Raw genomic sequence first — 14715 nt, 5'->3', positions numbered from 1 at the left:
AGACCAAGGACCTCATTATAAAGACTCTGCGGATTCCTTACTTCCTTGTTTAAGCCAATGAATTTTTGCCTTGAGCCTTCTATATACTTGGTGACTCATTTTTATTTCCTTATTTCTGATGGTGCTGAATCTCTGAAGTAAAAGTTCAGACACCAGTTTGCCTTCTCTAAAGTTACATTTTTGTTTGAATAGCATCACTTAAGGGAGTGGTGGCACTGCAGGGAATATTTAGTCGTTCTGTTAGTAAAACTACATTACTGCCTGGACAATAACTTGAGTTTTAATTTATCCTGACTGGTGACCATTTACTCATGCTGGAGAATTTTGTGTGCTTACAAGACTGATAAAGGAAAGAATAACTTTATGGACTGTTTTTTAGTTTCTGGTCAGCTAATTTGTGTACTTAGCAACTTCATATGCTTCTGTTTCTTTTACTGCCCTTATGTAAGACTGCACCTCTGTTTATAGCTACACTTGTGGAGAAATGAAGTAAATATGAAATATGTTTTGCAGAAGTTGTGCTTTACATCTGTGCTGCTTCCTTGCACGTATGAGTGTTCCTGGTAGCTCATCCTTTTGCCTGTTCTGTGTGTGTGCATGATGTCTTGTTTTTCGCTTGCAGTTGAAGATTTGGGAGAAATTGTCATCTTTGTTAGTAGCCTGCAATGTAATGCTCAATTATAAAGTTGTTTATAAAAGTATGGAGAAGGAGGGAGGAGGCAAGGTAATATGCAGTAATGAGCACTGGCAAAGCACTGGCAAATAAGGCTACAAGTCTGACAGACTAGTAGTGTGAGCTGCTTTACTGTTTGTTCTTTTATTGCCTTTTAAGGAGTTGCTGGCATGCTCCAAAAAATTAGGCCTTTCAATATTAGAAAGGAAAATTGTGACACTATGTAGTGCAGAGCTGGAGAACTTAGTGTAAAAGTTGCACTGTGATAATCTGCTCTGGATGGGTAACTTTGGAAGGAGGGAAGTGTAGGCTCACATTTTGAATAGCATCTTGCTTTTGTCTGATGATTGGGTGCAGATGGGACCCAATGGAGATTTAGGCACAGTTAAATTGAAGTGTAATGATTGTTGAATTTTGAGACATGAGGTAAGTTATTAGATTATCCATTTTACTTGGAATTTATTTCTCTAATGATTGAGTGCACACCTACAAGATTTATTCTGCCTCAGTTGGTCTGAAGAAAGTATTGTATTGTTAGCTCCTACTGTCAGAAAATAGTGTTTAGCTTTGCTTGAGTTTCAAACTCAAAATATAAACATGCACTTTGAGGCTATGTATTCGAGGAAGTTCATTTATATGTTACTGAAGGAAAAAGTTCTGGTTCGTATCCAAGTATGTAAAACTCCAAGGAGGAATGAAGAGCATGTATCCATCTACTAAAGCTTGGGAGTCCTAGGTTTTCTTCTTGTCTTTACTTGTATTTGGATATTACTGAACTGTAAAATGAACCTGCAGATGTAAACAACACTTTAAACCTTTCATCCTAATTTTTGCCCCCAAATTGACCTTTATCTTTAGCGTGGTGGTTCACCTTTTGAAGAATGACTGTTCAATATAGCTTCCTTCCGTATGTAGGACAAAGAACCAAGTTTAATGTGTAATCAGCTTTCTGAATTGGTCCATAAATTAGCTGTGAAAACCTGAAGTGAGTGCCCGTACTGTTGAAGAACCTCCGAGTGTAGCTGACAGGTCGGTCAGAAATCAGATGTTCAGGGAAGCTTTCAGTCTCTGGTCTCCATAAACTAGTACAGTTTTCCCCTCTAACTCAGATGTGGTTAAAGGTGTTCTGTGTTGGATATTGAATGGGAGTAACCTTATCTGCTTCACCTCTTGCTTTGTATGTTCAGGTACAGCCAAGGCATAAAGTAGCATTTGAGTGTTAAGCAAACTAGCAGTAGGCCACTAACATTTTTTTTGATAAGCATTTTATAAAGGAAGCTGAGGTAGCCCCTTGGTGTTGAGTTATAAGTATCAGGTATTAAGTGTTATAAATTAAATGTGCTATGGGAGCTGCGTTATTTGTGTTGTCACTTTTGGGATTGTATATCACTTCAGTAAAAGATTAAGTGGCAACACTGGGAAGGATGTTTGGTGGTCCTATAAAAGGTCATATTTTAACTTCGCTTTTGTAAGTGGGTGAAGCAACTTTTTTGTTCATGGCATCTGGGTAAATTATTCTTAGAGCTTGTCTAAACTTGCTGAAACATTACTGCCTCTTAAAGGACAAGACCCATCATGTGTTCAGTGTCTATTTAAATCAGCAGATTAAAAATAACAGATACGAGATTTGTTTCACAAAGAGCATTTTGTATGTCTTGTAGCTATGTCCTACTAATGAAATTTTAAAAGTATTTGGGGACTGAGCTGCCAGCTGGAGTTTCTTGATTTATAATTCAGTTGCTTTGTATATAGTAGTTATCTGATTCTATCAAATCAACTTTTTGATTATTCTTTACCAATCTGTAGTTATTTTGAGAAGGCCATTTAGAGCCATGTGAGTCAGCCATTTTGTTCAACTGTTTTGTGGTAAAATGGCAGGACACTGGGGGTTTGCAGAATGAAGGTATTAGGCTAAAACTTGTATTTGAAAAGCGTGAATCAGTCAGAGGGAAGTCTGGTTTTGTGCAATTCATTAAAATTCTTCAAATAATTCTTCAAATAATAAGCTTTTCCCATATGGAAACTGAACCAAAAAAAGGGTAAGGGGGGCACCTTATTTATATTCAATAAAAAATGCTGTGGCTTAGTAAGCATGGCCAGGTAGGATATTTAAAGCTGTGGCGAAAATACTTCCAAAAGCAGTGCCATTTCTGCCCAAGTCAAAGATTAGTCACTGAAGAAGTGATGAGAACCTAATACTGCCATTTCAAGGAGTGTTTCTTTTATCAGCAGTGCCAGTTTCAAGCAATCCCTTTATTCTCTCCTGCTGTTCCTTCTTTTTCTGCAGTTTATGCCACTCTCTCTACTATGCCTGGTTTTCCTGGTAAACGGGAACCCAGACCCCGCTTATTTTCAGTCCATGTCAGTTCTCTGGGCTGGCTCATCATGTAGCCTCCAAAGGGTGGCATTTCCCCAGCTGAGAGTGTGGTACAGGGGTAGTAACTGGTGATAGGAGTTGGGAGGGATGAAGGCTATTAAAGCCACCGCTGGCACCATAAAAGCTTGTCTGGCTGTAACCTTTGAGGTTCCGCTGCCGGTTCTGTGAGTACTCATGTTTTGCACCAGGTGGGACCAGGGGTATTAGGAGAGACCGCTAACACTGTAGAACAAATTAAGTTCAGTGCAGTCTTATGGCAGACTGGAAATAAAATTTCAAATTTTATTTTTGGGTGGGTTTTTTGTTTGTTTTGGGGGAATTTTTTTTCTTTTCTTTTTTTTTTTTTTTTTTTTTTTTTTTTTTTTTAGCTCACTGGCATAGAAATTACACTAGTGAAGCTGTGTAGAGGCTGTAAAATGGCTTATTCCAGCTACATACAGATGTAGCTCAGGACAGGATCGCTGTATTCTAGCCTGCAGTATAACTGTGGAGATTTGTCTTGCAGTTTTGTTTGCATGGGGGTTTTTTTGGTTTGTTTTTGTTTGTTTGTCTTTTGTTTTACTGCCCCCCCCCCCGATGTTCGGAAGCAGTGGCTACTTCAACTAAGAATTACTTAGATTTGGTGTCATGCATGTAAAAGCACAAAGTACCTTTGTTTCTGGAAGCATAGAAATTAAGTGCGTACTGAGAAGGCAAGAAGGTGTTATGTTTTCTAACTACTGTAGATTAACTTCTACATTGTGTATATATGGATATGTACAGCACGTGCAAACGTTATAATTTATTTTGAATTACACATTTCCTTTTGACTTTTGATAAATCTTCAAGAAAACTTTAGACTTCATCTTGAAACTTTCTTCTGAAAAACAGTTAGAAAATCAGTATTACAGTTCCATGAGGACTATAAATCAATGTTATGGTTTTTTACTTTTAAGGAAAGATTTTAAAATTTTATTTTTCAGTTTGCACTACTAATTCTTACTCAGTTTCTCTGGCTTTATCTTATGCCAGATAGCAATCTAGGAGAGGAAGGGATAATTCTTACTGAATAGTGTAGGCATCAGCATGAGGATGATGTAGGAATGAGATGATGAAATGAACTCGAAAAATACCACGTACTGGGACATAGTTGCAAGTTCTAAGTTTGAGATACATCTCTCTTCCCAACCCCCTCCCCTTTCTTTATTCCCCAGACACCTAAAAGATCTTTAGTGTAGCTAAAGAAAATGCTGTCTTTAGGACTCCTAGTCTCTCTTCCTTCCCTTACCCCAAATTGAACTTGAGTATTTAATGTAATGACGAACGTGGCAGGGTTACATTTCAAAATAATTCTTAAAGTAAAAACATTGTAATGCAGTATAATTAAATGCTATTAAGAAATATTCTTTCTTCCTCAGGAAAACAAAGAAATAGACTGGAGCCAATGGATACCATATTTGTTAAACAAGTTAAAGAGGGTGGACCTGCTTTTGAAGCTGGACTGTGCACAGGTACTGTTCTTCTATAACACTGATAGCGTGTTTGTGTATGTGATGTAAAATGTATATGATTTAAGCTTCTACATATATTCTATCTTCCATTTAAACCTTGTTCTTTCCTTTGGAAGTTTGAAACCTCTCTTTTAAATAGTCCTCCAGTGTTTTTCATCTCAAAAGCACTGTTGTGTTCTCTCAGGAAGTACTATATAAAATATATTAAGGCATTAAAGTCTTCTCGGTTTATTATCTTTAGAAAAGAACAAGTATATGATAAAAATAGGTGAGGAAAATGACACCTGTAAGCTCCCATTTCTTTTGCTTTGTGACAAATTGGTAATCTCAAAACACTCAGGTTTTTGTCCTTTAAACTAAGTTATTCCATCTCCTTTAAATGAAATGGGAGCAATCCAAGTCTATCTTTTCTTATCAAATTTTGTTCAGTTGTTTGATTTAATCAAACTGGAGAGAAGAAAACATTTTCTGTGAAGTGCCAGGTACTTTGTCACACCTTTACTTAAATGTCGAAGGAAAAAGAAAAGCTATGTTAGAATGGGAAGTCTTATGAGTGATAAAACAATAAGTTACGTAGATGGATACCACTACAAACGCAGGTTTCTGTTCTTAAAAAAATATGGCAAAACTTATGTTCTATAAAAAGATTGTGTTTGTGTCGGTATTGGGATGTTGATGTTTTCTTTTGAAAACAGTTATGTACATGCATTCAACTAGAATAGAATAATTTTTGTATGTTTCTTCCTAAAGAAAAACAAAGATTCTAGGATGATCAGCAATTTAAAAACAGTACTAGATCCTACTTGTAGAGCATAAAGCATTTTTCTTAACTTCTCCTTAAGTAGTTATTTAGGGAAGGGCTACTTTGGCATTATTTTAATGCTATTGTATAAAGAAAGGTTTTGGCTTGATAAAGTGCAGCATATGTTGAAGTTGTACAGAGGAGCCATGTTAATTTCTACTCTGTTCAGTGTTTGCCAAATTGAAAGAGATGAAATCTTTAGAGAATATTTTATTTTTAGGCATAGAAGAGATTTTTAGGAGTCCAGAATATAGAACAGAAAAGAAATGAGAAAATACATTTTTAAATTACCAGAATATTATTCTTAAACACACCGCTGATAGTGGTTATATCTAATTAGGTCATGCCACTATTTCTTGTTTAAAACTTTGGGGTGAAATATATTACTATATCTCTATCTTGAAATTATATTATAAAACACTCAGAGATTGATCAGCCAGGTAGATTGCTTAACCTCTGATAGAGACAATGTAGACATTTCTTATTTTTTGTAGAATAAACTGTTTTTTTGTTTTGGTTTGGGTTTGGTTTTTTTTTTTTTTAATTCAACTTGGCTTTGTTTCATGGTCACGCTAATGGAAAGAAAATACTCTCAAATCTCATGTGAGTTTAGGTAGCTATGTTTGTCAATTCTTATTTCACTGGTGCAGGGTCCTTTGTAATACTGAAAGTCTCAACACAAGCTTCGTTACCCAGAATCAGTGAGCTCTGTTTCAGGAGCTTACCTGGCTGCTACTTACTGGAAAGCTTGCAATACTCTTGCAAATTTGAGGAATAGGTTAAAATATCTGAAACGTAAGACAATTCATTCTGAGTATATTTGAATACTCCTGTAAGATTATCTTTGTTAGAGTTAGAAAGATCATACTTCCCATATTTAACCTCTGAGGCATTTCATTAAAAAAGAACATATCTGTGAGTTCCAAACGTAAATGTTAGAAAAACTGAAATACAGACAGCCAAAACAGATCCACATTTCCCATGTCTTGATCTTCATGCTGCCATTTATGTATACGCAAGAATATAAAGAACTAAAATATGTGTGCAAAAGGAGATGGTTTAAGTGCTTAATTTCTAGTTTGATCAAAGATACTTAATGGGCCACCAGATTGATAGAGAGCCTTCATGCTTCTATATCCTTTTTTGCACTACTGGCACTGCCTTCCCCCTTTATACATACCTGAAACTGAGCAAAGTTGTATTTTGCGGTTGCCCACACCCGCTTCTTTCATGTAACCAGTTCTTCAGTGTGTCCCACCGGAGGTTTTTGGCAGGTTCATTGGATGCATGCTTTAAGTAGATTTGTTTCACTGCTATGTATAACCTAGTCTGTTTCTTTGAAAAATAAAAACTGGGAAAGAATAGATAAGATGATATGACTTACTTTAAAAATATTCCTTATTACAGTTTTAGTGGGAATACTGAGTAAAGATCTACATCTGTGGACAAGTTCTGAAACAGCCTGGAAAAAAGCTAGTTTTAAGTTCCAGAGAAGGATCTGGTGTGTTCTTAGGAAGTCTTGCCATACGACCTAGCAGGACAGGGTTCACAGCTTGTAAATTAAGAACATTTTTTGACACAAACTATAGTATTTCTTTTTCCTGCAACTTTCTGAAAGGATTGATATTTGTGTGATACTGAGCATTTCAAAATTAACTTTGTTTTCATGAAAGTCCAGTTTCTCAGCCTAATTACTTAAGTTGTCTGTGTGTATGCAACAGTGGGATAGGGTTTGCCATCCGTTGCAGGTGCCTATCAGTCATGTGGATTGCTAGCAGCCATTAAATGTTGCCACCAACCTTTCTTTCATTGCTTAGGAAGCAAGAGAAAAAACTCTGAGAGCTCTTTCAGGTGAGGGAGAAGGGTGATAACCAGCTGTTAAAAGGACACATGTAAACTTGAAAATCTCTCACAAATTTATTTGCATGATGTTACGTTGTGTGTGCAGCCCAAATTAAAAACAGTCAGCAGATCCATGTGGTTTGGTAAGTCTGGAAATCTAGGGTCCACGCACCATGAGCATTTAGAGCATTATTGCCACCAAGTCAGGCTGAGTATTCAGAGTGAGCAGCTTTTTCCTTGTTTTGATTTGGTCATGCCAGAAACACAAAAAGGGCTTTCAGTTTCTAAAGCAGTGTTGAAAAAGCCATTCCATTTGGCTCACTTTGCATGAGTCCTTCCTTTCAGTTCTTCTTTCTCCAGCAGCTTTCCAAAGTTCCTTACCTGTAATCTTTTAGACCATTTTCTCCTCATTAGTAAATTCAAGATAGGTTTCTGCTCTTCTGATCAGAGATGACGTAAATACCATTTTTGGTGAAGGAATGGGATGGGTTTTTCATTAAAGCTGAAAATAGCTCCATGTTATATATTTGCAACTTAATTTATGAGAGTATATGGAGCTCTTAATGAGGAAGGTGCACAAACTATTTGGAGAAATCTGATAAAAGTGATGTTAGGTCTAAAGATTTATCTATATGGATAAGAAATAAGCCATTATGCTGTCCAGGATGCATTGAAGAGATGCTAATGTCTTGGAAACAACCCAGATTATTCTGACGAAGGAGGAAACTGGAGCCTTTCAAAATATTTGTTCTTTATTTCTCAGAAGGAAGAAGTATAAAATTGCAGTATTTGCTGCTATTAAAGGAGATGTGTACAGCAAAACCTGGCAGTGTTTTGAGTTAAAGTTTGGTTTTGTTTGAGGTTAAGCGCTGGAATGCAATGTCTACTTATAATTTGCTTAAGAATTGGGCAGAGTTGTCAGTCTGTGTTACCATACATCAAAAGCTTTATTTTGAAGATGGGATACTTAAGTGAGCCTCTGGTGTAGCTTACACCTGCTTGTGGTTTTCTTTCTATGAGTTTCTAGGTGATTCATTTGGAAGCTTAGAATAAGATACAACATCTGAAAATGTTCTGAGAAAAGAGTAGAACTTGGCATCCTGTATATGGTTACATGTAGCTGTATTGTGCATCTTTTATTTTCTTGTTTTTTCATTTTTAAAGAAGGCTAACTTTGAATTTAACATATTGGTGATCTTGATTATTGTGGGGTACAGAAGGACAAAATAAAAATGATCAAAAAATGTCTAGACAAATTAATTTAAGGTATAACTTTTCCCTTTACAGGTGACAGAATTATAAAAGTCAATGGAGAAAGTGTTATTGGGAAGACATATTCTCAAGTTATTGCTTTAATACAGAACAGGTAAGATACTAGTATTTAATTATGTGCCACAATTACTTTTTGTACACTAAGCAGGAAATGACCACTTATGGTTGTTTTGAAGAAGTCATCATATTTTTAACTTTTCCTTAATACACACTCAGTTTTACTATTTCTGCTGTCGTGTATTTACCAAATGTTGAGAAAGGTTTGAGAGTGCGTGTGCTGAATTGTGGCACAGTCCTTTTATGTCAGTGCTTGTCCCTTGTTAGCAAATCACACTGAGTGTTATAGAGGAAGGTTGTCTGAACTTAAAATAGGCAGATTAGGTGTATGTACAGCACACATGTATGTGTCAATTTAAAAAGCAAATCAGAAAAATCTGCCTTGCTTATGAGGTCTGATAACTAGAAATCAGCATATCTGGTAAAGGAAAAATTTTATGATAGTGCACACCTGCAAAACATCTGCAGTACGTCTTGGCTTTCCTCTATTTTGCAGCAAGTTATGAACCTTGCACAGAGTTGAGGAAATAATAATATTTACTGCTCCTGCAGCTCAGAAGGGCTTGTTAAATCATGTCCATACATGAATCTAGATACTTGTTTTCATGTCTCATATCTGCCTCCGTTTTTACAGTTTTCTTGGTGTCAATTTCTGTTCTAATAGCAACAAGTTTCCAATATAATAATGAGTTATGTGGAAAAAAGATGTTACGAGCAGCATGGAAGAATGTTTTCCAAATACATCTCACATGTCACATTCTGGTTTTAGTGAATCTTCACGTGTTAAGACTTAGTAATGCTTACAGTTAGAAGTAGGAAAAATAAGATCCTGGTCTTCCTATTTCAGTGCAGTCTTTCTTCAAGATTTCATTTAAAATACATGCATCCCAGGTGCTTGCCTTTTTTTTTTTTTTTTTTTTTTTTAAACAACAAAACTGTGTTCAAAGGTATAACAGGCAAGGTAGACTGACATGCATTTTGTGTCAGTACTTTCTATACCAGAGCTGGAAAGATGGAATTTCTTTTTTTATAGCCTTTAATGGAGATAACACTAGCCATGTATCGTTTTTTCATTTTGTATTTGTACAGACAGCAATATTGTACAATAGCGTATACCCAAGGCACAGGACATTACATGCCCAACAGGTATATCAGTCAATTAAATCTCTTATCTTAATGCAAAAAAGAGAGACTAATCACATTTTCCAGTAGCCTACGCAGTCAGAGGTTCTTAACTCTAGGTCTGCCTGTGAATAAAGTTTTATTTTCAGCCCCGTGAGTGTGGGTAGTGAACTATCCCAGCAGAATGCAACCTCAGTCCACTGTGGATAAACCAGGGACACCTGAACAAGGCCTTATCAGTGATTATCTAGTGCAACCAGGAATGGTATAGTGCAATGCTGCATCTGTCCCCCTAATTTCCACGAGTGCAGAGAACATGAAGGGATGCTATTGTTAGTTAATAGAGGAGAACAATTTGTTGTCTTGAGCCAGATGTGTACATCACAGAAGATCATAACAAAAGGTCATGTGTATCCTTGAGTGGTTTATACAGAAAATATAACCATCAGGAAGTCTGCAGCTGAACCTCTTAAGATAAACAGATAAATATTAGTTCTGATACATAAAGAGAGCTCAGACTCCAGATCAGGTGTATCTTCCTTGTAGCTTACAGGCAATGCTTTTCATGTGACTAAAGAATGAACTCTTAATTCTTTGCTTGAAAACAGTATTGTTGAACTCAGAGCAATTTGTTCTGCACAGGAAGTATTTTATTTCTTGTGCTGCCATTTCATGGCAAGTAAAATTACTTTATGGTGAATGCTTCTTGCTTTAGCATGGTATTCTTGCATCAACATAGCCTTCCTGGGTCAGACTGATGGTCTGTTTATGTCAGTATCCTCTCTGATAATATCCAGTAATGGATTCTTCGGAGAGGGCAATGAAAATGCTGAAACTATAGAGTGATATTTGGTCAGATAGTACTAGCCTGCTTTTCAGAAATCCTTGGTTTAGGAACTTGCTGAACCAAAGGTTTTATCTGCATCACTTCATTTAATAGTTCTTGATAGGTTAGTCTTGCACAAGTTCACTTTTGAATGTACTTAAACTCTTAATGTTAAAAGTACCCAGTGACACAGTTCTTGCTCTGTTTTGTGTCTTAGCTAATATTTCCTTCTGCACGCCTTAGTTTCTTTAGTAGGCTTTGTGCAAGCAACTTGCTGAAAGGCCTTTTGAAAGGCTAAATTTTCAGTTGAAATCTCCTTTATTCATGACTACAGTCAGTTTCGTTTATAGTCTCAGTATGTTATGTGATGGTCTTCTAGACATTTTAATTACTGTATTTTTAATTACTGTTTTTAATTACCCTTTCAAACTTATTGCTGACTGTAAATGCTTATTCTTTTGTCATTTTTCCGATCATCTTTAGAGCAGTTTTTAAGAATACAACACACTTTATCCTCCGACCTCTAAAGAGAGAGTTTCCCCACACACTGTTCAGCTCCTTTGCAATGAAACTCAGTTTGGACTTACTGATTTTTTTAAATTAGATAACTCCTGCAGCTCCGTTTCCATAGCTGCTCATTGTTTTTCTAGAAAGTTGTTCAATTGTAGCTGTTTGTCCTCATTATATAATGCTGCAGACATCAGAACTTTGCTGCCTTAAATGAAGTGATCCCATAAATTCTGGTGGGACTTAAGGATGTGGTATAATTCAGCCATGTTTTATGTTGTTCTCAGAAAAGTTTCAAGCTGTGTCTAGAACGTGATCTATTTTGGTCTGGTGGGAGGTAGCAAAGCTAAACTTCCACAGTTATTTCCTCTGGAAGGTGAAGGGCACACCTCAAAAGAGTTGCTAGAAATAACTATGTCCTGTAAGATTAGTCATGAGATCACTTTTAAGTCTAGGCTTCCTACTCTTTACCAATGGTAAAGACTATTTGGATGGACCAAAATTACTTTGGTCCATTAACAGTTTATTCTCATCTGTTTACATAATCAACTTGGAGATAATGTTGATTACAAATGTAAACTCTGTAAACTATTTATGGTTCTAAATAAAACAAGAAACAGATTCTGATTCCCAACTTCTTTTTTTTCTTCTTTTTCTTTCTTTTTTTTCTTTTCTTTTTTTTTTTTTTTTAAACTGTGGGGAATTTGAGTGATTAAGTCTATTCCACTTGTTTCTCTTTGCAAATTCTTCTTGGAAGTGTTGGGATTACTCAAAAATGTACAGAGTTTAGCTACTGAATCTGTTTCATTAATACAAAATAATGCATCAAAAGATAGTGTTTATGATTAGTGCTTGAGTTTGATGACCGAGTCAATAAACTTTAAATTTAACTCTCAAAATGTGCAGTGTAAGTAATTTGCATGATAGATACCTGAGAATTCACAATACTGTGTCTAATATTTTTGTGTAAACTGCCATTTTCTGTGTGGTGGTTCTTACTGACACTAGTTCATAATTTGCATGCACGTTATATAGTACAATACACCAAAAGTATCTCTTAATACTTTTTGGTTTTGATATGAATACTGAAAAACATTGAGAGCACTTTACAAAATATGAAGTAGGAAGATCCAAATTGTCTCCAGGAGGTTCTGCAAGCAAACTGGAATAGAATAGTGAAGTAGTTATTTGAATGGTATATAAAACATTGCTCCTGAATGGAACCCTTTCCTGTTTTGGATGGCTACTAAAAAAGGTGTTAGACTGTGTAAAAGGGTTTAAAAGGTTTCTTTAAAAAACAAACAAACAAAAAACAAAAAACAAAAAAAAAAAAAAAAAACAAAACCAAAAAAACCCAACCCAAACCAAAATGCACAAAATATTTGTGTAAGAGAATAGTTTGTTCTCTGTCAAATTATAGTTCCTTATATAAAAAGTGTTTGAAGAGGAACAATGCGATTTATCACACTTTTGACTTTAAAAGTCTTCATCCTGCAAATAAGCATTGATTGTTTTCAAATGGTAAGTTGCCTAACAGAATTTACACATACACGCTACCCACATGTAGAGATGAAATCTGAACACATCATTGGAAATGCCGCAAGCTATGGTATCTCTTTCTTATTTTCTTTTTGTTTTACAACTGATAAATAGTTTAATATCCATACAAAGGAGTTTAGGCAAAAGTCAGCTCCTGATGACGCTACTTTTAAAGAATCATTTAAAATAGTTTTGCTGTTTATGCATTCAGTCAAAATGGAAAATGCTATTGTAAGTGCACATTTAAAAAGTCAATACTTCTGTGTTTCTTAAAATTCGATATTCTGAAAAATCCTGAAAAGGCTTTTGAAGACTTATTTTTTCCTAGCTGTGTGTAGACTTAAAAAGAAAAACCTAAATCTATCATTGCTGATCTTTGGTTTTAAAACTAAAGTAATTTATGCTGCTTGCAGAATGCTTTTTTCCAAAATGAATAATGGTTTAAGAAGATTGTGAAACGGAATACCCTTACTCTGCTATTTTGGTATGCAGCCTTATGTCTGCGGTCGCTAACAAATGGAAAAGGAACCACAAAATAAAAACATTTTTCATATAAGAAAGCATAATAAATCACACGTTACATGTTTGAGAAGATGACTTTCCTTTTTTGCAGAAATAAGAAATAGAGGTCCTTCTCAGTGCTTTTGTAGACTGTTCTGTGTTGCCCTGAAGTTGATGGCCAGTCTCTGTGTTGGTTTTGTCTTTTCTCAGCAAATGCATTGCACTGACCAGTACAGATAAGCTAATTTCTAGTCTGATGTATTCAGTTAGGTTGTATGCTTTTTCTTCTTGTGCTGGTATTAGTCAATCTGTTTACATGTCACAAGAAGAAAGGATATTTAACATGAGATTTCTAAATGTCATAATCTCTTCATTTTCTGTTTTTTGAGCCTAGTTGAAGTAGTCTGTACAAGCAATCTCTTTTGTAGCCCTTCTACTGTACCTGTTCCATCCATTTAATGAATGTGAACAGAGTATCTCAGATGAGATAATGAATTCAGCCGTTCTGTATGAAATGTTACAAGGATATACTTCTCTCTTGCTTGTGAAAATACTTTCTTCTGGTAGAAACAAACTGTGGGTTTCACTGTTTTACAATATTTCACTCTGGGTAACTGATACATTGTACATTTGGTGTCCTGATTTTGCCTGTATCTAAATTACATTGATTGAACTGCCTGGATTCCTGGATCTTTATGCTGCTGCCGCTTTTGGTTTCAGCAATTCAGACTGACAAACTCAGCACTTATAAATAGCAAGTGTTTTTCATCCATATTTCAGATGTCATCTGACTGACTAAATATGTCTTAAGTTGATTCTGCTAGGAGATGATTGGAGCAGAAAGGTGTAAGTCAGTGCTTGCCTTTCTATTGCCCCACTTTTCACATGATGATGTGGTTATGACATTTCCCCAGCAATTTGAAAGAGTGCTAACAGACTTTAGTTTTAAATGGAAAAAAGAGAGAAGTTTTAACTTGTGTTCACACATTTGCCACCTTGTTTTGTCTGAGAAGCTTGAAACTAATGTACCTTAGGACTTGAGGGGAAAAAAAAAAAAGAAACAAAACTGACAAAAACAGTGTGTTAGCTTAATGCACTGGTTTTGCTGAGAACACAGATGTACTTTTCAGTCAGATTTCTGTTCTACTCTTATTTGCTAAGGCTCTAATGGAAATCAGTGTTTATTTCTGTTGTGTAGAGTAATTTGACAAAATAGCTGAGCGTGGGAGTTTTTGAAGGGTTTTGGTCTATGGAAGTTAATGGATCATCTTGGTAACAAGAATTGAAAATCTCTTCCAAAAGCTCATGTGTGGTGTTTTTTTTTCTATTTGTTTCAGTGACAGCATATTGGAACTTAGTGTTATGCCAAAAGATGAGGACATCCTTCAATTGGTATGTTTATGAAGCTTGTATTCAGACAGTATGTTGACTAAAGAAAAATGTCTTGCTGTTGGTTAGAAAGTCTTTGAACTGTGCTACCAGCAAATAAAGAGTTAACATTTATATCTGTCACTCCTTAGATATTTTCCTACTTGCTTGCCATCCCTGAAATTTCAGAGGAATCCAAATATAGGCAAGAATACCTTCTTCTTCTAAATAAAAAAAATCTTAGACTAGTGTTTGTATTTTTATTATATTTTGGATTAGTTTCCTTATGTTACAATTTATGAATTGGATTGCTTTCTTTAACTAGCTTGTCTAAGGAAG

The 14715-nt window shown here is 35.6% G+C and overlaps 1 protein-coding gene across 7 annotated transcripts in view; it reads left to right on the top strand.

The window, feature by feature from the left end:
* Positions 1–14715, top strand: part of ARHGAP21 (Rho GTPase activating protein 21) — a 125172-nt gene that overhangs the window by 69321 nt on the left and 41136 nt on the right. For all 7 annotated transcript variants that reach the window (XM_030008519.2, XM_030008518.2, XM_030008517.2 and 4 more), the window contains 3 exons: positions 4448–4540; positions 8472–8550; positions 14346–14400. In XM_030008519.2, coding sequence (XP_029864379.1) covers positions 4448–4540; positions 8472–8550; positions 14346–14400 — 227 coding nt within the window. The remainder of the gene's footprint in view (positions 1–4447; positions 4541–8471; positions 8551–14345; positions 14401–14715) is intronic.

The sequence above is a fragment of the Aquila chrysaetos genome, chromosome 3 (genome assembly GCF_900496995.4).
Source record: "Aquila chrysaetos chrysaetos chromosome 3, bAquChr1.4, whole genome shotgun sequence".
In the NCBI taxonomy this organism is placed as follows: Eukaryota; Metazoa; Chordata; class Aves; order Accipitriformes; family Accipitridae; genus Aquila; species Aquila chrysaetos.
The sequence above is the reverse complement of the archived record's forward strand: the minus strand, read 5'-3'. Positions and strand labels throughout refer to the sequence as shown.